This window comes from Eupeodes corollae, chromosome 1, assembly GCF_945859685.1.
Source record: "Eupeodes corollae chromosome 1, idEupCoro1.1, whole genome shotgun sequence".
NCBI lineage: Eukaryota > Metazoa > Arthropoda > Insecta > Diptera > Syrphidae > Eupeodes > Eupeodes corollae.
This window is the reverse complement of record NC_079147.1, coordinates 45,425,246-45,450,778: the sequence shown is the minus strand read 5'-3', so window position 1 is coordinate 45,450,778 and position 25,533 is coordinate 45,425,246. Positions and strand designations below refer to the sequence as shown.

Genomic DNA, 25,533 nt, shown 5'->3' with positions numbered 1-25,533 from the left:
TTTCAAGTAAGTTCAAGAACTTCGCATTTTTACGAAGTGTGTATTGAAATATTTTCTTTTAAAATGTCTCGACCTTCAGAAAAATACCTAAAATTGATGAAAGTCCTTCGTCTCTGTGGTGCAGCTTGTGGTGCAGATGTTGCTGATCCTAATTATCGTGTTAATTTCATAACAATTTGTGTCATAATTTGTATAACTGTTTATTTTATATTTTCCGTTTACACGGTGCAGCTAAAATTTTCAGAGAATTGGGGAGTACTCTTAGAATCATTCTGCATGGTTGGAAGTGTTTTTCAAGTAAGACTACAAATATTGAAAAATAGTTGTTTTAAAAATAAATGTTTTTTTTTCACGCTATAAACCATTTACATTTCACTTGATATTTTTGTTGTTGTGTTTTTGAAGGGAATCGCTAAACTTTTAAGTGGTATCGTTTATACAAGGCATCTATCCGACATAAATATTGAAATTTTTACTATCTATGAGGAATACGAAGCCAAGACTAATTACTACATCAAAGTTCTAAATAATTCCACGGCAAGAGTCAAATTCCTGCTGAAGACTCTTTCCATTCTGCATGTAATTATTTTCTTTTGGCTTTTCACTGCTCCCGTAATAATGTACTTAATGAATGGTCAACGTTACATGCTGATGCAATTCTATTTACCTGGCTTGGATGTGGAAACGGATTTTGGATATTTTACTACAATTGGAATGCAATTTGCATGCTTGGTTTTTGGCGGATTCGGTAATTTCGCAGGAGATTTATTCTTCATAGTTTTCAATATGCATGTTACGTTGTTTGCGGATGTTTTGAAGGCGAAAATTATTGAATTCAACGAAATTGCTGATGATAATTTTGAGATGATGAAGATGGACCATTTGTTAAATGATATCATAGGATGGCATCAAAAGTATTCTCTGTAAGAAAGTTTAAGATGATTCAATATTGACCCCGTGGTTGAGCAGGCTTAACAAAACGATTTAGATGTTGAAAAGTCGTGGTTTATTTATTTCTAACCTATAAAATCATTACCACAGTTGTGGTTATTCACAAAACCGAAATTGGATAGTTAAAATTGTTGAACCCTGGGTTATGTTTATTGGCTAACTAAGGGCTGGTTTGTTAATAGTGGATTAAGTTTCTAGCAGAATTTTCCTAGGATCTTGTTTCATGGTGGTAAATGAGTGATTAACTTTATCTATTATAAAAGTCCCATACTTCTAAATAAATAACATGGGTTATGAAGAATTGAGGATAAGCTATAGCTGTTAATATTATGGATTAAAGATAGTCCCCGTGGCATGATGGTTAGTGCGTTGAACTGTCATGCCAGAGGCCTTGAGTTTTATACCTATGCCACCTAAAGTTTATTTTTTCACGGGTACTGCCCCTTCTGACGAATTGCCGAATTCTCCAAGAGTGATTCTTGTCATAAAAACTGCTTTCTCAAATAAGCCATTTGGATTGGTCTTTAAACTGTGGGACCCCTCCTTCTCTGACAACAGTACACGCACACAGAAATGGTTGAGAGTTGTTAGTCACTAGGCTTAAGCTCTCAACGGACTATTGCGCCACCCAATTTTTTTTTTAAAGATAACCCACTGTTAACAAACTAGCCTAAATCAATTAATTTTGTTTCTGAGAATTTTTGATACAACCTCATTTATAGATTTGCCAAAACATCCAACAAAATTTTTGATTGGATAACATTTGTTCAAATTGTAACAACTTCACTGTCAATTGTTCTTACGCTTTTTATATTGTTAACCGGAGATTGGCCTGGATCATATTCATATTTGGCTCTGGAATTACTCATGCTATATGTTTATTGTGGAATTGGAACTTTGGTCGAAAAAACAGTAAGTCTAAAAATTAAACAATGTTTTTTTTTTAATAAAAACCTTTCGAATTGAATTTTAAATAAATGCTTTTAAAAATTGGCAGCACTTTTTATTGCATTGAAAATAATGACAGCTCAATAACATCAACTTTTAACTGGAATTTAATTTTAACTTTATTCTGGAATTTAAAAAAAAATTTACTTTTTGTTCGAATTTTACGTGTTCCGCTTGATTAACTTTTTAACCAAGATTTTGTTAATTGAAAAGATGTCTTGTAAATGAAAAAAAAAACAAATTTTCAAATTTAATTATGTAGAATTTATTGTTTAATTTTAGAATGATAAATTTTGTGATGAGATCTATGCAATCAACTGGTATATGTTGGCACCACCACAACAAAAATGCGTTTTGCTAATGTTAATGAAGTCGCAAGATCCCGAATTAATTACAGTTGGAGGAGTTATGCCACTGTCAGTGAGCACAGCTTTACAGGTAAATTCAAATGTCAAAATGAGGTAACACAAAATATAATTTTTTACGTTCTACTTTCATTTTTGTCTGATAAGGCAAATGAATAGGTGTAAAAACTGTTTTTGAGTTGAAATATTTTCAGAACTGTTTTTAAAGAAATTCTATCTTTTCTAGTTTTATGAAATTTTAGCAAAAAGATCTTATTACATATATTTACATAAATGAATATATTTTGAATAAATTTCAGGTTACGAAGTCAGTATACAGCATAATGATGATGATTTTAAATTTTATTGAATAAATATCAACAAGGAAAAAAAATACGAGTTTCTTAATGTGAATCCATTGATTTAATACCAACTGCTTAAAAGTTATTAACATTATTTTGTGCAATTAAAAAAAAAGAAAATGCATCTATGTATGTGCATGTTAATAAAACATATTAATTTAACTTAAGTATTGTTTTAATACCCATTTATTTCGTACCTATTTATTCGTTCATTCAAAATATCATTGTTGTGAAGGGTTTAATATATTCTAATTTAAAAAATATATTTTATTTAATGATCCTGTTTATTAAAAACAATTTTTCAGTTTCAAATTGAAAGTTTAAACTTTATTTCAACTGAACCCCAACTCTAGTTCAAATGTTGAAGTCAACTCTCTTTCTGTCATTATATGCAGTTCAACAGCATTAACTTGGCAGCATTGTTAGTTCTGCTTAGTCTGCTATTACACGATGAATCTAGATGCATGCGACACTTCGAACAACATAAGTGCAAAAGAGAAAAAAAATCGAAAACATGAGACGCAAGAAAATCAACCTGTGTCGCACGGGTAAATACCGCGTTTACAAAGAGAATGGAATCCGAATTGAATCAGGATTTAGCGCCGTATAGACCTAGATCGGATCGAAATATGATTACTCAATCCGATCCCACTGAAAGAGGTGAATCGAATCGAAAATTTGTTTGTAAACCTGAATCGGGGAATCGAGTTATTGGTGTGTGAGGTCTTGTTTGTGTGCGTGCAATAAGTTTTTTCCATCTTGTTTGTTCTAAGCAAAAATACTCCATTTAAATGGAGTATTTTTGGTTCTAAGCTGAATTTAATTTGGCGCTCGTCTCTGTGTTCAAAGCATTGTTATAAAATTTGAAAGTTATTCACGTAGCAGTACGCACACAAATACAACCCAAATGTCATTTCGATTCCATTTGAATTCGATTCCTCGATTCAGTGCCACCATATACCTGGATCGAAATCTCAATTCGGTTCGATTCGATTCCTCGATCTCCTCTTGTAACCAGGGTAAAAATTTTCCTTGCCTTGCCTGACGTTTACGAGTTCAGCCATAGGAATTCAATGCATGCTATCACAATGAAGCTTCGACTTCACGTTTCGTTTGACAATCGTAAAGAAAAGAACGTAATGTAAGGTAATGTGCCTCCAAACGGAAGCTCTAGTTCAATTATCTGAAATTTGCTTTGTCTGACAGCTCATCACTGTAAAAAAATGTCAACAAACAAAATATTTGCTCTTTGGAGGGATGAAATAATAGAAATGTCATTCAAAGCAACCTCGAAGCAGGCCTAACGTAACGCAGAAGAAGCCGAAGCTGAAGCGTGTATGTGTTTAAGCCATTATTCTCACAATTATTTTATTTGATAAATTGCAATACCAGTGATGTTAGATAAATATTATTTGTGTTTCACTTGTTTGCAACATTAGTTGCATTCATCCTGCGCAGCAGATTCAAGAACCGAGACATTGTGTTGGACTGCGATGCATGTAGACTTTCTTCAATGCTGCTATCCGCTCCCAATATCGGTGGTAGCCATCTTGGTTTGCCAACAACCTAAAGTGAACAGCTGATTCATAAAGTCTTTCAAGTATGCGTGACAAATCAACTAAAAATAATGACATTTTCATAAAAATAAAAACTCAGTAGTTAGTTTTATGTATACGTGAAAACAAGGCAAACTTTTTCGTTGAAATTCTCTGCAGCACTGTTTTAGCCTTTCGGCCGAATTAAATAAAAAAACTCTTATTTCACCTTTATTCCGCGAGTTCAATAAACCAGGGAATAAGAGTTAGCCATGGGTTAAAATGTTCCATGAATAAAATCAAAATGTTCGTGCCTCGTTAAATTATTTGGCTGTTTAGACTCCAGCTCAGCGACTTTGGGAATAGAGACATAGTGTAACACAGGGATGCATGTAGCCTCTTCAAACTCTTTTCATATGACGAAAAAAACTGCTGTTAAATTTTAGATATCATATTAAATTGGAGTTCAGGGGTCCTCCATGTTAAACTAAAGTTCAACTGAGTTTAAGGTTGTTTAATTTGAAGTACAGATTTGACTCATTCTTTAAAATTCCCACTCTGAAACTAACCAAAAGATTGCCATAGTTAAGGAAACACTTTAAATGCTTTGAAACAATAACAATACCAGAAATAGATCTTAAGGATGTCCAATTAAAATTTGGTTCTATTAAAAATACCTTAGTAAGTATACCATGATGATGTTCAAATGGTACATTGAACATTGGGTACCAAGTACCTCAACTGCAGATTCGGATCCAACCCCAGAGGAAAATTGTTGCGGGAGGTGTTTTTCCATTCATCCAGACGGTAGCGTAGGAATTCCGAAGATGGAATCAACGGTTCCAGTTAAGTTGAACTACTAAGTGAACACCTTATAGGGCTACCACACCATATTTAGAGCATGGACCTGTAAGGAGCGGTTGTGCCGGCTCTCAACTTTGGAGTTAAATCAAGGACATGGTCCTTCAGCTTGAAGGTCCACATAAATAAAACCCAGTTGCGAAGCACCAACAAGCAACAAGCCTCGGATACGGACCGATTTTCTGCTGACAGCCCACGCAAACGATTAAGAACAACAAACTTCGGATCTACAGGTAAGAATGTTGAGTCAATTAACAGACCACGTGCAGTCGATGAATAAGCGGAGGCCCCAGGCTGCTATAAAGCAGATTTCACCGCCATCCAGGAAATACAATAGGATTGGCCGGGCAAAAAGATATTTACTATGATGACTTCTACCGATTAAAACCAACAACGCTTATTTGAATGTGGCCGGATGAAGGCAACATGTCTTGAGCTATAGGTGCATTAACGAGCACTTCATGAAAATCCGTACCAAGGCTGAACTCCAACAGAAGAGAAGGATGACAACACCAAGGACATGTTCTTCGAGCTCTTAGACAAAACTTGTGGGCAGTGTCCTAGCAATGATATTAAAATTGTCCTGGGCGATTTTAATGCCAAGCTAGGAAGGGAAGACATCTTTGGTGGAATCATTGGGAAAAACAGCCTTCACGAAAACACTTCCGACAACGCGGATTCAGGCTCATCGATTTTTCTGCGGGGCGAAACGTCATGGTAGCCAGTGCGCGTTTTCCACACCACAAAATCCACAAAGGAGCGTGTAGTTCTCCAGACCAATCTAGCGTTAACCACATTGACCATATTGCGATAGACGCTAGATCCAGCATCATGGATGTCCGAACTTTCCTAGGAGTTATCATCGACTCGGAACACTATACCTCGTTGTAGCCAAGGTAGCACTTTAAGTTTCCAGACCCAATACAAAACAGGGAAATGCTTGGAGAAGATGAACAAGGAACCCCTGGTTTGATGAGGAATGTCGGCAGGCAAATGTATCCAAACAACAAGCACACAAATCCCCGCTTCATAAAATGACAAGAGCTGTTCACGAGCTCTATGCTCAGAAGAGGCGAGAAAAATACCGACTTCTCAGAAGGAAAAATAGAGAAGGTGCGGTCGAAGATGTTAAAAGGTTTAAAAGCAGGAATGAAGTTCGAAAGTTTGATGAGTAGGTAAAACGTAGTTCACAAGGAAATAAACCTCGAACCGAAGGCTGCAAAGACGAAAGTGGAAACATCATAGTTGAACCGCAGTCATTGCTGAGAATATGGAAGCACCACTTCTGCAAGATTGTATAACGGCGACAAGATGATGCATTTAACATAGACGATGAAAGCCAACACTCCCGTTCTCCCGACTAAGACGAAGTAAAGATGGTCATATCTAAGCTGAAGTTTAACGAAGCCGCATGTGCAGATGGCTTGAATACCGAGCTCTTTAAAGCAGCTGGACTTATCTGTAAGATATGCTCGGAAGAAAGCTTGCCCGATGAATGAAACCTGAGTTTGTTTCCCGATTCTGAAAAAAGGAGACATTTTAAACTGCACCAACTAAAGAGAAATCAGTCTACTTAACATCGCTTACAAAATCTACTCTGCCGTAACATTTGAACGTCTAAAGCCCATCGTCAATAACTTGATAGGTCCTTATCAGTAGATACCCACCATCTTTTTATTGATTTCAAGGCCGCATATGTCAGTATCTACCGGGACGAGCTGTATAGAGCCATGTCTAGTTTTGAAATCTCTGCCAAGCTCGTCCGTCTGTGCATGATGACAATGGAGAATTCAAGCTTCTTAATATAAGGTTGGAAATAACTTTACAGATCCTTTCGATGTCAAAAACGCTTTAGACAAAGTGATGCGCTGTCATGTTCTTAACATCGTACTTGAAAGAACAGTCAAAAACAGTATCTTTCAAAAGTCTGTCCAATTACTAGCATATGCTGATGACTTTCACATAATCGGATGAACTCAGTGTGATGTCAATGGGACTTTTGTGAGTATTGAGGCAGATGCGGCAAAAATGGGTTTAACGGTTAGTGAGGGCAGAACAAAGTATATGATGTCGTCAAGAAAGGATTTACAACACCGACGTACGTTCCGGTAAAAACGTCACCATCGACAGACGTAACTTTGAGGTAATCAAGGACTTCGTCTACCTAGGCTCCACTGTAAACGCAGAAAACAACACCAAAATAACTCTTGTTAACCGCTGTTTCTTTGGACTACGAAAGCAATTGAGTAGCAAAGCCCTCTCTAGAGGGACCAAAGTGTCGCTATATAAGACGCTCATCATCCCCGTTCTGCTATTCGGTGCAGATGCATGGACTATGACAAAATCGGATGAAAGCACCTTGGGTCGGTTCGAGAGAAAAGTTCTTGTGATCTACGGTGCTGTATGCATGAAAGAGGAATGAAGGAGAAGATGGAAATACGAACTGTACGGGCTGTAGAGAGACGTAGACTTAGCCAGAAGGGTAAAAGTCCAACGATTAAGATGGTTGAGTCGCGTAGAGCGCATAGAAACCAATGCTCCGGCCCGGAAAGTCTTCTAATCCACACTGATTGGGCAGCCCAGTAGAGAAAAAACGTGGATCAGGTGGCGCGCACAAGTGAAAAGTGACATCACCCAACTTTGAGCCCTAAACTTTAGACATATAGCTAGGGAATGAGCTAGATGGAGAAGTTTGTTGGGTGAGGCCCTAGTTCTCACAGGAATGTAGCGCCACCTCAAGTAAGTAAGTAAGTACTATAGAAATCTATAGCCCGCTTTGCTAATAACTTTCAGGAATCTTTCATTGACACTCTCGTAAAAATGAATGAGAATTTATAGCTTTAATAATTTTGAAATATGGTTAGAGAAAATCTTACATTCTGGACCAGATGCGATTCCTCCATTTATCTTGAACAAATTTTAGTCAGAAGTAGCATTTCTAAACTCTAGTAAATAGCAAACCAGTCTTTTAAAATGGTAACAAGGGTGACATAAGTAATTACAGACCAATTTCTAAACTGTTCATACGGCTCCTAATTTTGTTTGAACAAGATGTTTGTGATATTTTATATTTTTACTGCAATAATATATTATATACGATCAATAACATAGTTAAATAAAAAACGTTCGGCAATTACTAATTTAGATGCATTTTTGAACAAGTGCTCAACTGTATTTAGACTAATTACTCTAAAACTTTCGACCAGCTATTTCATGATATCATCACATTTAAGCTGAAGGAAATTGGATTTTCTTCTCAAATCATCAAATGGATCTCTTCTTATCTTTAAAAAAGTTCAATTTCATACCTTTTCATTGTCAATTCAAAAGTTCCCCAGTGTAGCCATTTAGGACCTTTACTCTTTATCATATCTATCAATGATGTTCTCCTTTGTGAACGAAAGGTAATTAAACAAAAAACTTACTTTTTAAGTTTATATTTTTGTACTGGTATTTCTCTAATCTTTATAACTACGTAACTAAGCTATGTTAGAATAAATACGTATTTATGAACATGTGTTTAGACAACTTAAATTAAAATTAAGATAAGGAAGAAATCAGAATATGTAATACTATAACCCTAGCAGCTTGCAAAAACTTCGGTACATCTTAGCGTGCCGTCCCGTCAGGCAACCGTAGAGTTCATTTATTTTCAAACAGTCCGTTTTACTCAGTGTTCGTCTTTGACCAATTTTTTTCCCGGGCATCAATGGAGTCACTGTTGGTTTTTCTCCTTTTTTCTTACTAAAAACAAAAAACATAGAATATCATTTTTTTAAAGCACTCAAAAACTTCAAGTCAAAACTTCACCTAAAATAATACGCTCCATAGTGCATCACAGAATTATAATCATATTCAAATGAATACTTTCCATTTTTCTCCGAAACCAATTTAAAATTCTTCTTAAATTTCGGCATAATATTCTCCCAGTGTATTTTTACATATTGATCCCGATCAGCCCGGGATTGTTCGTGGTATATTCCAATGGCGTGCATTAGCTCGTGCATGATTCTTCCTTCGCTACTGAAGCAATGTAAACTGGAATGATCTGGTCTTTGTAATGCCACAATTTGTTCCCCACCTCGACGTCCCACATATGACCAACATCCCTTAGGACCATCCTCATCGGGTGGCTGAATGTACAAATAGTCGTCATTTTCTCCATCGTAGGGAACGAAATTAATGCAGGTAAGAGAGTTAAGTACATGTACGGCATTATCAATAGCCGCTCTTTCTTCACTGTTGTAACTTCGACTGATCTCAAATGGTATGGTGCCATTACGCCATAGCCGTTTCGGGTACTTTAAGGGATTTACACCCAATCTCAGGCCAATGTAAGTTTCAGAGTCCATAGCGATGTCACCTTGAAATAATTGCGGCATTGTCTCGGGGTCATCGGTTGCTAAAGATTCTTTACCGTCTTCAGGTGAATTTTCTTTGGCAGAATAATCTACATCTGGATATACTGTTTCATCTATGTAAATTAAAAAAAAGAGTTTAAGGATTATTGGTAACAAATCATATATAAAAGGGATATACATTGGCATAGGAGATATTTAAAAGATGTGTCATTAAAATTGATCAACTGATTTTTCGAAACGAGAGTTAGGAGAAAAGCACGACTTTTGAGTTTGAAAAGATCTTCAAAAAATACAAATTTTCTTCAGTTTTTTACTTAATTATATGTATCTGCTGTATGGACATTGAATTTTAAAATTGCAATTTTAAGTATACACTGAAATTGTAAGATACAGACCGTTCTAGTCTCGAATTGAAGCTTATTCAGTAAACCGAAAATTTGCGAATATAGAGTAGTGGATACAGTTATTGGTACCCCTGATGAAATATTTATATTAATATGTGAATAACTTTTATGTTAAATGAGCGAAAGAACTTCATTTTGCGTTTTATTTTAAAAACCAAAATGTTTAAAATAGTGATTTAGAAAAGGTTGCTCCAAAATAAAATCATTGGCAATCGCCTACAATTAGTCGTATAAGCATTTTATCAGATACACAAGTATAAGGGGGTTTTATTGGGTTTTTCAATAAAGACGGGTAGATGTTTTGTGTAGATGGCGTGGAGTTTGGTGTGTGGCACGTAACGCCGCCGTCCTGCTGGAACCACATGTCGTCTAGGTCCATATGGTTCAATTTGGACCATATCAAATTAGTTGTCATCGTTATGTAGCGCTCGCAGTTGACGCTGACCGCCTTACTGGCGTCGTTTTCAAAAAAGTACGGAACAATTACGCCGCCAGCACAAAATCCACACTAAACGGTAACTTTTTGAGGATCTATCATCGCCTGGTGAACCTCTCGTGGGTTGGTCTCGTCCCATATACGACAATTTTACGTTAACCCAGCCATTCATCCAAAAATACGACTTGTCACTAGAGATTAGTTTTCGGCAAAAATGGGGGTCCTCTATACATAAGTTTCGACGCCCAGTCAGCGTAAGAATGGCGTGGCGCGGAGTTGTCTTTGGACATGAACTTTGAGCTCCTAGGTCCCAAGTCCCGGGCAAAATTCAAGTTGAAGTGTGCAAAAGTACTAGTTCTTGTACACGGCGGGAAGCGACTTCCCCGTGTTCTGCTGTATACTCTCAAGGACCGTGATGATTTTATCGGCTGATCTTGCGTTCCTTGAACGTATGGGTGTTGGATGATTGTTTACTAAACCGGTCGTCTCAAATTTGGCCACCAAACAATGAAAAGTCGACTATGAAAGGCTACCACGTCTACCGTGAAATTGGCGCAATGCGAGCAACGTTTGCGTTAGCGAACACTCATTTTGATAATAAAGTTTTATCATTTGAACGTGCTGTTTAATCGTGTAACTTGCCATGATGACTTGGCATAAACAACTGAATAATAAACGAAAGATTTGACAGATGTCACCAAAACAAAAATGACGCTACGGGGAGCCCAAATTTATCTTCGCTAATTTAAAAACCGTAATATCAATCAAGAATTTTAGGACATGTTTGCGTGTGGAAGTTCTTATTTCCAGTACAGAAAGATTTAGAAAGGATATTCGGAAACAATTTAAACTTAAAAAAGAAGTAAACCAAAAGGGTTGACAAAAAATGTCTTAAAAAACCAATAACGCTAGCGACTTCAATTAAATCTTATATTATATACAGTGACGTGATACCAAAGTGACGTTAAAAATTTAATTAATATTTTTTTATAAATCAAAATTAAAAAACCGAACAATACACCTACATCCAAACATGCCTAAAAAGTGACAGTTCGCGATAATAAACAAAGCAAATACGTTTAAACGGACCTATTAATTCGAATTCCTAATAGTTACTAGTCCATTTCATCCACTGCTCTTATAAGAATAACAGAATGGGTGTCATATGGATAAATCAAATTACTAAAAGCTGCAGTAGCCATTCCGTGATTTACACTTAAGCAAATTGTTAAGAGATAGTAAAATTTTAAACTGGTTTAAAATTAGGTAAATCATTTTTAAGCTTACTAAATTATTAAAATTAGCTATAACATGAATCCTACCTGTGTAAAAGGTCTCAGATAGTCAAAGTAGGTAATGTTCTAAGTGATTGATATTAACTTGGGTGTCCCACAAGGACCAGTTCTTGGGCCCATTCTTTTCTTGGTTTATATAAATTCCATCTTCAATCTGCTATTTTTAGGGAAAGTTAACGCATTTGTTGATGATAAAGCAATTGGATACAATTCACTTAGTCCATTAAATTTGGTTTCGGATATAAACCATGATGTTCATTTATTAAGGCTATGGTTTGAGGACCATAAACTTTTAGTCAGTAGCAAATCCAAACTTATGATGTTCAGCAATGGACTAAATGACATACAATTATTGTTCCATGCTCCGTCTTGTTCTAGTTTTAAACTCTTCAATAGCAAATGTCTAGTATCTCATTAATTAACATTAACCTTTAATTCTGAAGCAAACTGCTGCAGTGCATGCCTCAATAAAGAAATAGTGAAAGATTTTAAGTATTTAGGTGTCAAAATTGACCAACATTTAAAATGGACTGAGCGCATTATTGATTTAAAGCAATATCTTCTTTCAACCGTAAGATGCTTTTATCGGTTAAAAAATTATTGTTCATTCTCCGCGTTAAAAAAGGTTTACTATGGTATTTTCCACTCGAAGTTACAATATGGTATCAGTTGTTGGGGAGGTGCATACTTAAATAAAATCCAACAATTAACAGTTCCTCAAAAAAGAAAAATATGCAACGCTGCCCGCCTCACTCACTCTGCAGATTTAATTAGATAAACAGGTATTCTACCAGTAAGACACTTGTTTTATTTTAAGGTATTGAAAATATTTTTTATGAGGAGTGGTTTGAGTGCTGATCAATAGGGAATCACTGGCTCCACTGGCCGCGACCAAAGGTGTGATTAGGTATGGTTTCGATGAAATCATGATGCGTATTTATAAAAAAGATGAAGATACGCTAAACACGCCCCCCACAGAAGCCTCTTCAGCGGAGGGAAGCGATTCATTGGCAACGAAAATGGAGGTCGATGCAACACCAAAAGTGGAACCATCGACATCCACTGCCCCAAATAAGCCATCCGACGTGGAGGCTAAAACTAAAGTCGACAGTAACTCCGACATGGAGACTGAAGACGCCACCTTAGGCATCACCCAGAGTGAGGAAGACCTGCTTAGGTCCTCCTCAGACGAGGAAAACGCCGACAAAACAGTGGTGGAGGTTGATCTGACTAATAGTAGCAATGCTGCGATTAGTACAGATTAATCTCCATCACGCCATCATGGCCACAAACAACCTGATACTCCGACTGCATATGAACAAGGAAGACATCGTCTTAATACAGGAGCCGTGGGTCTCAAACTCCATCATCAGAGGTCTCAGGACTCCTGGCTATAAAATATTATATGCATCGGAGAAAGGTCAACCAAGGTCATGCATGTTAGTAAAAAATGACTTAAACATATTTTTACTCCCCAATTACAGCGACAAGGACACTACCACCGCTGTCCTAACAACAGATAAAGCCACCTACTGGCTCATATCCTCCTACCTTGGCCACGACAGCCCAATTCCAGGAAACACCTTGAGGAAGGCAATTGCGGACGCGCAATCGAAAAAAGTTGGTCTCCTAATTGGTTCAGACGCTAACGCCCATCACACGGTATGGGGTAGCTCTGATATAAATGAGAGAGGTGAGTACTTATTTGATTATTTACTAAGCACTAACCTACTCATAAGTAATATTGGTAATGAACCCACATTTGTAACCAAGAATAGGAAAGAGGTACTTGATATTACACTTACCTCTGACTCGATCCACAATATGATTTCAAACCGGCATGTCTCAAAAGAGAATTCCTTCTCTGACCACAAATACATTCAGTTTGAGCTCAAAGATGTAGCAAATACATCTACGGGATTTCGAAATCACCGGAATACCAACTGGGAGCGTTATAGGGAGGTACTAGCACAACTGCTTAATCATAACCTTCTTAAAAGCTCCTCCAGTAAAGATGAACTAGACCTTTCTGTAAATCATCTCACCGAAGCCTTAAATAAATCAATGAGATCTTCATGCCCTGTAACCATTTTAAAGGGTAAAAAGAAACCTCATTGGTGGCATAAAGAATTAGAACCATTCAGAAAGAGCTGTCGTAAACTCTTCAATAGATCTAAGTACACTAGATCTCCTTCTGACTGGGACTTATACAAACAAGCTCTAAAGCAATATAAAAAAGAATTAAGAAAGAGTAAGAGGTCTTCTTGGAGAAATTTTTGTGGTAAAATAGAAAATACTTCAGAAGCCTCAAGACTCAGGAAAATTCTCTCAAAAAGTCCAACAATACCTAGTGCTTTAAAGACAGAAACAGGCACATGGACTATCACAGATGAAGAATCTCTTAACCTGTTATTAGACACCCACTTTCCAGGTAGTTCTAACATACTCAACGACTTAACATCAGAGTCTCAAGCTTTTACAAGCGATTTAGTTGGTCTAATAACGCGGGAAAAACTGCAATGGGCCATAGACAGCTTTGATCCATATAAATCTCCAGGACCAGATGGAATCATTCCGGCCGAACTACAAAAATGGTCAGACATGATTATTCCACCATTGGAAATCATTCTGACAAGCTGTGTAAGGTTGAGATATATTCCCAAAGCCTGGAGAATGGCAAAAGTAGTCTTCATTCCCAAAGCAGGGAAACCCTCACACGTTAACCCTAAAGATCTACGACCAATCAGCTATCATCCTTCCTTCTTAAAACCTTGGAAAGATTGATTGAAATTTATATCAGACATAATTTAAAACCATGTCTCATTTCCACAGCTCAACATGCTTACTCTAAGGGAAAATCAGTAGAATCAGCACTTCACTCACTGGTACGTACTATTGAACATTCCCTCGAATACAAAGAATATAACCTGGTAGCGTTCCTAGATATTGAAGGAGCTTTCAACAACGTCAGTTACCAGGCGATCACAACAGCAATGGATAAGCTGAAATTAGAGAAGTCACTCATAGATCTTATAAGTCTCATGCTCAAAAGCAGAACAATAATTTCTAACATGAGAAGTTTTACTACCACCAGATCGGTGAATCGAGGCACTCCCCAAGGTGGAGTCCTTTCGCCTCTTTTATGGAACATGGTAGTAAACGACTTACTTACAACATTGGAAACAGAAGGTTTCAAGGTGATTACCTACGCTGATGACGTTGCGATATCCGTATCTGGGAAGCACCCCCAAGTTCTCTCGGAACTCCTACAAAATGCCCTAAACAGGCTAACTAAATGGGCTAATCAATGTGGATTGGACGTCAACCCACACAAAACAGAATTAATACTCTTCTCGAGAAGATATAAAATTCCTCAGATTAGCCCACCAAAGATTAAAGGAATACCATTAAGCTTTTCCGACCAAGCTAAATATTTGGGCCTCATTTTAGACAAAAAACTAAATTGGAAGGCAAATATTGATGAAAGAGTCAAAAAGGCTACTGTAGCGCTTTTTACTTGTAAAAAGGCCATAGGATCAAAATGGGGCTTCTCCCCAAAAATAACCCACAGGCTATACACTTCGGTAATCAGGCCGATACTCATTTATGGAGCCGTCGTATGGTGGACCGCACTGGATAAGATGGTAAATCTAAATAAACTCATTAAAGTCCAGCGGTCAGCAGGTATGTGCATCACAGGAGCACTTCGCACAACACCAACCGCAGCACTGGAAGTGCTTTTAAACCTAACACCACTTGACATCTTCTCTAAAAAGGTGGCTGCCAACTCATGTGTAAGGCTTAGAGCCACCTCTCAATGGACCAGTAACAATACTGGACATACAACCATTCTAGACAATTTCAGATCTATCCCAGATCGCTTAGACTATACCACCCCAAAAATGGTATTTGGTAAAAGATTCCATGTGTCCATCCCTTCAAGATCCTCCTGGGAAGAAGAGGGACCCCTGGAAGACGATGCGGTACACTTCTACACTGACGGTTCAAAGACCGATCACGGAGTTGGAAGTGGTATCTTTTCAGAACAACTGAATCTCAGTCTATCCTATAGACTTCCCAATCAATGTAGTGTATTCCAGGCAGAAGTAATGGCGATTAAAGAAGCACTATCCTGGCTCAAAGAAAACGTTATATCTTGTAAGGATATACGAATCTTCTCGGACAGCCAAGCCGCTCTTAAATCTCTCGCGTCTGTCTCCACAAACTCTCGAACAGTCCACGATTGTCAATCATCTCTGAAGGAGATGACGGAACAGTTTAACATTCACCTCATTTGGGTGCCGGGCCACAGAGACATTCCGGGAAATTGCAAAGCCGATGAGCTCGCCAAAAACGGAACACTTCTGCCTTATGTTAGACAAAAACATAACATAGGAACACCACTTGCTACATGCAAATATCTTCTCAAGCAATATGCTTTAGAAACAACAAATACTAGATGGTCACAAAGTACCACCTGCCTGGCAACCAAGCAAATATGGCCAAGTATTGACTTAAAACGGTCAAAAGGCTTGATATCACTAAGCAGACAAAGTATAAGCTCTACAATTGGAGTAATAACGGGACACTGCCTCATAGGTAGACATGCTCTGAGGCTAGGGGTCTACACAAATGACTTCTGTAGAAGCTGCATGGACGAGGAGGAAGAGGAAACAGTCCAACACCTTCTATGTACATGTCCAGCACTCTCTATTAGAAGGAATTACTTTCTCGGTAATCCCTTCTTCGATAATACCAGTGAACTGGCAAATATTGACACAAAACGTCTCTCTAACTTTATTAAAAGCACAAAATGGTTTGTTTAAATTCATTACTCTCCCATGAGTAACCTCATTAGTGGTATCACAATGGACCCTTGAGGTCTACGTGTGTCAATGATATCTAGACAGCCACTCTAACCTAACCTAACCTAACCTAGGAGTGGTTATTTGGAAAGCCCTATGAGTGATACATATAATATGAGAAATCCTAACTCGGTACGATTAAACATTTTTCGAACTACACTTTTTAGGAATTCTTACACTATTGTGTCTCGCAAATTATACAACAGTCTTCCAGCTGAATTACGAAGCATTAGAAACCGTCTACAGTTCTTAAAATCAGTTAATATATGGCTTCTTAATTTCGATACTTATAACATTGAATCTTTGTTAAACTATGTCATTTGATAATATTTATTCCCTTTATTTATTTACGTATATAATAATTAAAATATTGCTTATGCAGTTCAATCAATCATAGTGATCATTTCATAAAAAACTTTTTTCTCTGTTTCTGTTCTTTTATCATATACGTTTTTTATAATCTGTCCACCCCACAATATAAAAATTTGTAAATGTGGCATTAATTCAATTTTAACTTAAAATTCAAATGCTACAACCTATTCCCTCTAAATAATTGTACAAAATACATATATATATAGGATATTAATAAATAAATACAAAAAAAAATCTCCCAAACAAAACCAGGTATTGAAATAATATTCCAATTTTTGAAAAGATATTTAAGTCGAAAATCAATTTTTACGAACTGTTAGTAACTTTTTTTATTTTTTGTAAAAAAAAACAGTCAATTCAATTTTTCTCAAAACTTCATACAATAAAGAATGAACACAGTGTTTCTTATAAGATAAGTTTAATTTGAAGCCAATATCTGAACTCTATAAAAAATATTTAAGTCGAAAACCAATCTTTGAAATGAAATTGAATTAATTTTATCATGTGCAAAATATTGTTGATTTTTGTTAATTTTTAAGAAAAATTAAACTGACTGACAACAACAAACTAATTAGAAATGGTTTTGGACTCAAGTATTATGAGAACAAAGAAAGCTGTTGACTTCAAATGTTTTTATCTCACTCAAAATACGGTTATTAATATTTTGTTAAAGTCTTAGACAAATCGAAAGACGGTATCATAAGTGTGGGTCCAAAATATCTGAGGAGCCCATAATGCTATCGGCTTAAACTGGTACGAACTTAAAATATATAACTAAGAAACAAATGAGGAGATGAGGACGGACGAAAAGAACATGGGAACCCACTTTTTTCGATTTTGCGCAAGTAAAAATTATACTTTGTAGCGAAAACAATATTTTCTGTAAGATAAAATTAATTTAAACCAATATTTTTAATTTTTGAAAAGATATTTAAATCGAAAGTAAATTTTTACCAATATTTTGTAGAGTTTCTTTAGGTTTTTTTTTAGGTTAAATAGTACCCGTAGTGTGATGGTTAGTGCGTTGGACTGTTCGCCGATTCTCTTCAGCATTTACACCAGCGCAGCGTTCTGATAGGTAGTCTTACAAAGGCAATTGCGTACGCCGACGATCTAATTGCGTACAGAACGGCCCGAAAGGTTGAGGCTATTAGAATTCTCTTGCAGCGTGATTTCGACAAGATTCAGCGATATTGCGACGACTGGAAACTGAAAATAAATGTCCAGAAGTCGGAGACTTCACGTATCCCTCGTGGCTAGTGCCAAGAATTGGCGAAAGATGGTTATCGTTGATCTTAACGGGCAGCCATTAGCGAGCAAAAGTGAAGTGAAATACCTCGGTATCTGGTTAGATCAGTATTTATATTTCGACAGACATACAAATGCTGCTCTGACCAGGGCCAGAGAAGCCTCCGCGCTGCAAAACGATTGTTTTACAGCTGTCGGCTTGACCCCAGAGTGAAGGTAATTTGCTACATGGCCCTCATACGGCCGATGATCGGTTATGGTTGTCCTGTGTGGCTCAGCGTTACCCCTTCCCAGATGGAGAAGTTTCGGGTGTTCGAGTGTTCGAGTGGCAGTGTTTACGCCGCTGTACCGGCTTATTTCCTCTTCTTATGTGCATTACTATTCCAACGAGGTCCTATACAACGGGGCTCGAATCAACAGAATTGACAATTTCGTGATAAAACTCGTCCGAGGTCACATTGCAAAGGCTGTCTTCGACCAACAATTTAATTTTCGGGGCGTTCTATCCGAACGACGAGTATTTTGAAAGTGCACGCTTGAGCGGCTTCATTCCACCAGAGGCATTCCTCTTTTTAGACAAATGCGGTCTGATACAGGATAGATTGGCAGTTCCGTTAATCTACCACGTCAGACGAAGAACCGTGGATATGCGACTCCTGTACAATCGGGACGTCATGGCACAAGGTGGAGCAGAGCTCCTTCGGTTCAGTAGGGCTGTGTCCGAACGGGACCGAACTGATAGGGTGAAGCAGGAGAACCAGTTTTGGTGGCTTCAATCGGCACTTGATATTGGGTAGTCGGGATGGGGTTTTAAGCTTTGGCCGGCTTACATACTTGTTTTATAGTTTTAGGGTTTAGTTTTAAGTAGAATAGGCATGGTGGCACAAAATAAAAATACAGTAAAAATAAAAAAATGAAAAAAAAAAACAAAAAATTAAAAAAAAGAAAAAAAAAACATGGAATATAAAAAAAATAAAAAAAAAAAATAAAAAAGACAATAAATTATAAAAACAAAAAACGTTAGATTTGCTGCTGTGGCTGTTCTAGTTTTAAGTAGTTTATAGGCAGAATAGGTAGTTTAAATTACCTTTAAGTTTTATATTAGGGACCTTATTTTAAGTAGTTTTTAAGTAAAAATAAAAAAGGATCTTGATATTAGTTTTTTTTTCAAGATTTTCTAATAAATACCTACAGAAAAAAGAGGCTGGGATGCGACCCACACTGATATCTTCCCATCCCGTCTGTCGATTTGTCTTGCTTAAAAGTTTGTCTATATGTACTAGTATCAATTTTACCAAATTTGCGTACTATTTTTTGTAGATTTTATTTTTTATGAAAAAACGGATTGTAGGATTTTTATATAAAAATCACTGAATATCGAAAACAATATTTTCTGTAAAATAAAATAAGTTTGAAGCCAATATTTTATAGTTTTGAAAAGATATTTAAGTCGAAAATCAATTTTTATAAACTTTTATTAAACATCTTTCAGAATGCTTAAAACAACATTTCTTATAAGATAAAATAAGTTTGAAGTCTAACTTTCAAGTTTTTGAAAAGATATTTGAATCCATATTCAATTTTTACCAACTTTTGTTAAATTTTGTTCGGTTTTCAATTTTTTATAAAAAAACTGTCAATTCGATTTTGTTCAAAATTTTACTGAATGTTGACAACAATATTTTTTGAAAGATAAAAGTAAATTAAAGCCAATATCTCAAAGTTTTGAAAATATATTTGAGTCGAAAATCAATTTTTATTAACTTTTATTAATTTCTTTTTTAATTTTTATTTTTTGTAAGAAAACTGTCAATTCGATTTTTCTTAAAATTTTACTGAATGTTGAAAACAATATTTCTTATAAGATAAAATAAGCTTGAAGCTTAAATTTCAAGTTTTTGAAAAGATATTTGAATCGATATTTAATTTTTACGAATTTTGAGTAATGTTTTTTTTAGATTTTTATTTTTTATAAAAAAACTGTCAATTAGATTTTTCTCAAAATTTTATCAGATTTCGAAAACGTTATTCTCCGTTGCTCAAAATTGTTTTGGAGATGAAATCATATGTTAGTCGTAAAATTTGGTAGGTGACAAATTTTTTTTTTTTAGTTTCATTGATTTATAAAAAAAACCGTTGCATTGATTTTTTTTCCAAAAATATATCTGTTTGATATCACGTTACAATATATTATATAAAATTTAATTCAAGTCTCTAGCGTTTTTGGTTTGTAAGATATTTAGGGTTAATCAAAATGTTCACCTTTTTTCAAACTGCTATGGTAAAAAAACCACCCACGCAATTTTCTTGAGAGCCCTTTCTGCATCTTTCTGCCTTATTACCTGTATAACAAAATTTATTTGAAGTCGATATCTCTTCTGGTTCTTGAGCTATGGACGACGAAAAAAACGTCGCGAACGTACGGACGCACGGACGTACAGACGTACGGACGTACGGACGTACGGACGTACGAACGTACGTACACACGCACGCACAGACATCTTTCTAAAAATCATTACAATAACTTCCTATGGGAAGTTAATAAATAAAATATAAATTGAAGTAAAATAGACCTTAGGGCCGAAAGGCCCTTAGAATGTCCGTATGGGACCATTAAGTTAGTTGTAAGTTATGGATAATTAGGCTAGTTTTATGAATTTTGGTCTAGCTTTAGATAGGTTTAAGAATGAATTAATAAAAACGAATTGCAAAAAAAAACAAAAAAAGTGCGTTGGACTGTCATGCAAGAGGTCTTGGGTTCAATCCCTGCCTGTGCCACCTTAATTTTAAAAAAAAGTTTTCACGGGTACTGCCTCTTGCGAGGAATTGCTTTCTTAAAAATTAGCCGTTCGGATTCGGCATATAAACTGTAGGTCCCTTCCATCTCAGGAATGGTTGAGAGTTGTAAGTCACTTGGCCCAGGTACTTCATGGACTGTTGCGCCACCTAATTTTTTTATTTTTTCCTTTAGGTTTTTATTTCTTGTAAAAGAGGCGGAATGCTGAGATTCCGATGAGTGGAATCTCAGCATAGTGTGCCCTATACATAAGAAAAGAGACCCTCTAAACTGCGCCAACTACAGAGGAATCAGTCCCCTTAACATTGCGTATAAGATTCTCTCTGCCGTATTATGTGAACGTCTGAAGCCATTCGTCAACAACCTGATTGGTCCTAATCAGTGTGTCCACTATCGACCAAATATTCACACTACGACAGATCTTGGAAAAAACCCAGGAGCCTCAAATCGATACCCACCATCTTTTTATCGCGTATGACAGCATCTATAGGGAAGAGCTCTACAGAGCAATGTCTAGTTTTCGCATCCCTGTCAAACTTATCCGTTTGTGCAAAATGACGATGGAGAATGCACGCTGCTCTATCAAGGTCGGAAAAGATCTCACCGATACATTTGATTTTAAAATTTTTTTTAGACAAGGCGATGCACTGTCATGCGACTTCTTCAACATCGTTCTGGAAAGAATTGTGCAAAACTCAACCGTCAACACTAGAGGCACAATCTTGCAAAGGTCCATCCAATTACTCGGATACGCAGATGATATTGACATAATTGGAAGATCAAAGCGTGATGTCAGTGGAGCGTTTTTGAGCATTGCGACGGAAGCGAAGAAGATGGGTTTAGTGGTCAATGAGGGCAAGACCAAGTATATGCTGTCATCAAAAAAGGACACTGAACGACGACGTCTTGGACAAAACGTCACCATGAACAGCTATAATTTGAGGTAGTTAAGGATTTTGTCTACCTAGGCACCGCTATTAATGCAGACAACGACACCAGTGCTGCAATCAAACGAAGAATAACTCTTGAAAATCGCTGCTTCTTTGGACTTAGAAGGCAATTGAGAAGTAAAGTCCTCTCTCAAGCATCTAAAATCACCATCTATAAGACATTCAGCATCCCGGTTCTCATTTATTGCGCTGAGGCCTGAACCCTGCCAAAGAAAAATGAGAGCGTTTTTGGATGCTTCGAGAGAAAAATTCTTCGGATGATTTTTGGTCCCGTATGCATAGGTGGAAAATGGAGGAGAAGATATAACGACGAACTGTACGGGCTGTACAGCGACACTCACCAAGTTAGCAGAATTAAAGTCCAACGGCTTAGATGGCTGGGTCATGTAGAGCGAATAGATATCAACGCTCCTGCCCGGAAGGTCTTCGAATCCAATCCCGAGGGACGGCGTAGTAGAGGAAGACCGCTACACAGGTGGCGCACCCAGATGGGAGAGGACCTCAACCAACTTGGCGTGCGAAGCTGGAGACAGCTGGCTGGAGACGCTTGTTGGTTGAGGCCCAGGTCCGCCCCGGACTGTAGCGCCACCTTAAGTAAGTAAGTAAGTAAGAAAAGGAGGTGAATTCGATTTTTCTCAAAATTTAACCGAATGTTTCAAACAATATAAAATAAAATTTATTTCAATCATTATCCCAATTTTTTGAAAAGATATTTGAGTCGGAAATCGATTTTTACCAACTTTTAGTAATTTTTTTTTATGTTTTGTAAAAAAAAACTGTCAATTCAATTTTTCTGAACTCTGTGAAAAATATTTAAGTCGAAAACCAATTTTTACCAACTTTGTGTAATATTTGTTTAGGTTTTTATTCTTTATAAAAAAAACTGCTTATTCTCTTTTTCTCAATATTGTACCAGATGTCAGTTTTTCTTCGTTACACAAAATTATTTTGGAGATTATCATTTTTTGTTCGTAATGTATTCAAGGTGAAAAATATTTTTTTAGTTGTTTTTTGATTTATAAAAAAAACCTTTAATTGGATTCTTTTTAAAATAAATTTATTCGGTAACACATTACAATATATTACATACAATTTAATTCAAGCTTTTAGCATTTTTGGTTTGTGAGATATTCAGGGTAAACCAAAATGTTCACCTTTTTTTAAAATGCTATGTTACAAATACCACCCACCCAATTTTTTGAGAGCCCTTTCTTCATCTTTCTCCATTATTATTTGTATGGAAACATTTATTTGAAGTCGATATCTCTTCTGGTTCTTGAGCTATGGCCGACGAAAAAAACTTCGCAATCGACAGACATCTGTCTTAAAATGTCAAAGTTCGACAAATCGGACCGATTACAATAATTTCCAATACTTTATCTTCTAGACAAATTGTAATCTTTTCTTGAATCCATTTAAAAAATACTTTTTAATTAACAAAATAACCCTTGCACTGACTCTTTTAAAACTCATAAACCATTTTCGTAGTTTGTTCAAATAATCAAAAGTAATTGAACAAAGAACTAAGCAAGAGTTCCGCTTTAAGAAATAAAAACATACAGATGAAGGTAGGTCATTAGGGTGAAATAATTCAAAAGGTAATTAACTCGTTCTAGGTAATGCAAAAATAATAATTATTTTAAGACGGATGTTAGACTATACGTACTCGTATGTGTATGCATGTATATAATATTTAATTTTCTTATTTCCTAGATTTAAATTTATTTATAAATCGTTAACAAAAATAGAAGCAGGCTGTAAGCAAGAAGACATAACATAATGACAGGAAGGTAGAGTTCAACTACCTCTATCAATTTTTTTGAACCCACATAATTTAAAGTAAATGGGTATAGAATGAATTTAAATGGTTTAATCAAAAACCGTCATTAGCATAGAAACACAAAGGTTTATAAGAAAACACACAAATATTCCTTCAAGTCTTCTTTCATAATCAAAAACTTAAATTCAATTTTTTACACAACACAAAAACTTGCCCTAAGGGGGAATTAAACAGTTATGCAGGTGGTATCATATAATCCATAATAGGAACACACACAAACAAAAACTATTTAAGTTATATTGTTTAACTTATTTAAACTTAATTAAGAATATATTATTTTAGAAAACACACCTGAACCAAAGTAATCAATTTCATCAGGCTCAAAATAATTATTCTTAGATACAGTGATGGCCGCACTTGTTTTTGTTATTATTATGGCCATCACCAGAAGACCAAAAAGCCCGAAATACGAGTAAATTGGTAGTCCAATTATAACTTTACACATATCTCCGGAGAATTTATCTCAAAATATTAAGTTTCTTTCACATAACACTGTGATACTAGACTGTTAGCCAAATGGTAGCTAACTTGGCTAAGAACCATCGCGCGCGCTATAAATTCCAGAAACTTTTCATTTCGTTTATCTTATCACTCCACTACCGTCGCGTCGCGTCCGTCGGATCGTTGTGCCACTACCGCGCGTCGTTTTGTTATTAGTTTAGTTTGTTGTGGTCGGGCTGGTAGTCCGAATCTGAATCCGAATCCAAATCCAAATTCAAATCCAAATCAAAACAAAAGCCTCGTCTTCATCGTGCTTAAAGCCAAATGGATGATGAAGAAATCTCAATTTGGCATTGGCCAGACATGGTAGAGTGGGAAATGGCAATCTATCATGGCACGGACGCGACGTTGGACACGGTGTTGATAAAGCAATAGAGGGGGCTAGAGGGGGTTGTTTGGATTTACATTACAAAGTGTTTGTGTACATTGAGTCAACAACTATGAGTGTGAACAAACAATTTTTTAAACGAAGGTTTCTATAATAAAATAAAAATACTATTTGTGTTTATTTTGGTTTGATCTTCATTTTGTAGGTCATCTCCATTTGATAATGATGGAATTAGACAAATATATGATCTGAATTTAATGAAGCATTAAGACAAAATTAACGAAAAAATAGAATTATTTTTCATTGAAGCTTCACCTTCACAATGCACAAACAGAAGAAATCACATAAAAACTAAATTGATTTATGAAAGTATTATAAATTTGTTGCTAAGAAATCTGAACCTAAGAAACGTATAATTGAGTTTGAAGGTTGAAGTAGTACAACTTTTAAGGTTCTCAAAGTTCTGTTTATTTTATATGGTATTTTGATAAACTAAAATATCACTAGTAAACAAAATTAAACTTTTTGTCTGTTTTTTTTTTTTAATTCCCATAGAAAGTTATCGTAATGGGTCAGAAGAAAAAGAATTTTAGAAAGATGTCTTTGCGTGCGTGTGTACGTCCGTTCGTACGTCCGTACGTTCGTATGTCCGTACGTTCGTACGTTCGCAACATTTTTTTCGTCGTCCATAACTCAAGAACCAGAAGAGATATCAATTTCAAATAAATTTTGTTATACAGATAATAAGGCAGAAAGATGCAGAAAGGGCTCTCAAGAAAATGGCGTGGGTGGTTTTTTTTATCATAGCAGTCTAAAAAAAGGTCAACATTTTGGTTAACCCTTAATATCTTACGAACCAAAAACAATAGAGAATTGAACTAAATTTTATATAATATATTGCAAAGTGATATCAATGAAATATGTTTTTTGAAAAGAATCCAATTATTATTTTTTTTTATAAATCAAACAAACTGACAAACAAAAATTTATCACCTTCAATACGACTAAAATATGATTTCATCTCCAAAATAATTTTGTGCAACGAAGAATAATGATTTTGACATCTGATAAAATTTTGATAAAAATCGAATTGACACTTTGTTTTATAAAAAATAAAAATCTAAAAAACATTACT

The 25,533-nt window shown here is 36.0% G+C and overlaps 2 protein-coding genes across 2 annotated transcripts; one reads left to right on the top strand and one right to left on the bottom strand.

The window, feature by feature from the left end:
- On the top strand, positions 1 to 2,772 carry LOC129940110 (odorant receptor 67d-like). The gene is made up of 5 exons (XM_056048355.1): positions 1 to 297; positions 406 to 923; positions 1,674 to 1,863; positions 2,182 to 2,337; positions 2,564 to 2,772. Exons 1-5 carry the CDS (start codon positions 64 to 66, stop codon positions 2,615 to 2,617), a joined length of 1,152 nt encoding a protein of 383 aa, XP_055904330.1. The 5' UTR covers positions 1 to 63; the 3' UTR covers positions 2,618 to 2,772.
- Positions 2,773 to 8,512: 5,740 nt separating this feature from the next.
- LOC129943270 (hatching enzyme 1.2) lies at positions 8,513 to 24,451 on the bottom strand. Its single transcript, XM_056052580.1, has 3 exons — positions 23,861 to 24,451; positions 8,812 to 9,475; positions 8,513 to 8,745 (listed from the first exon to the last, which is right to left on the bottom strand). Exons 1-3 carry the CDS (start codon positions 24,012 to 24,014, stop codon positions 8,574 to 8,576), a joined length of 990 nt encoding a protein of 329 aa, XP_055908555.1. The 5' UTR covers positions 24,015 to 24,451; the 3' UTR covers positions 8,513 to 8,573.
- Positions 24,452 to 25,533: the final 1,082 nt, after the last annotated feature.

What these genes read in the sequence shown, in the direction of transcription:
- LOC129940110 (XM_056048355.1), top strand. Translation starts at nt 64, where the DNA reads ATGTCTCGACCTTCAGAAAAATACCTAAAATTGATGAAAGTCCTTCGT. An exon ending in TGGTTGGAAGTGTTTTTCAA is followed by an intron (nt 298 to 405) that starts GTAAGACTACAA and finishes GTGTTTTTGAAG; the next exon opens with GGAATCGCTAAACTTTTAAG. An exon ending in GAACTTTGGTCGAAAAAACA is followed by an intron (nt 1,864 to 2,181) that starts GTAAGTCTAAAA and finishes GTTTAATTTTAG; the next exon opens with AATGATAAATTTTGTGATGA.
- LOC129943270 (XM_056052580.1), bottom strand. Translation starts at nt 24,014, where the DNA reads ATGTGTAAAGTTATAATTGGACTACCAATTTACTCGTATTTCGGGCTT. An exon ending in AATTGATTACTTTGGTTCAG is followed by an intron (nt 9,476 to 23,860) that starts GTGTGTTTTCTA and finishes TAATTTACATAG; the next exon opens with ATGAAACAGTATATCCAGAT. An exon ending in TATGGAGCGTATTATTTTAG is followed by an intron (nt 8,746 to 8,811) that starts GTGAAGTTTTGA and finishes TTTTGTTTTTAG; the next exon opens with TAAGAAAAAAGGAGAAAAAC.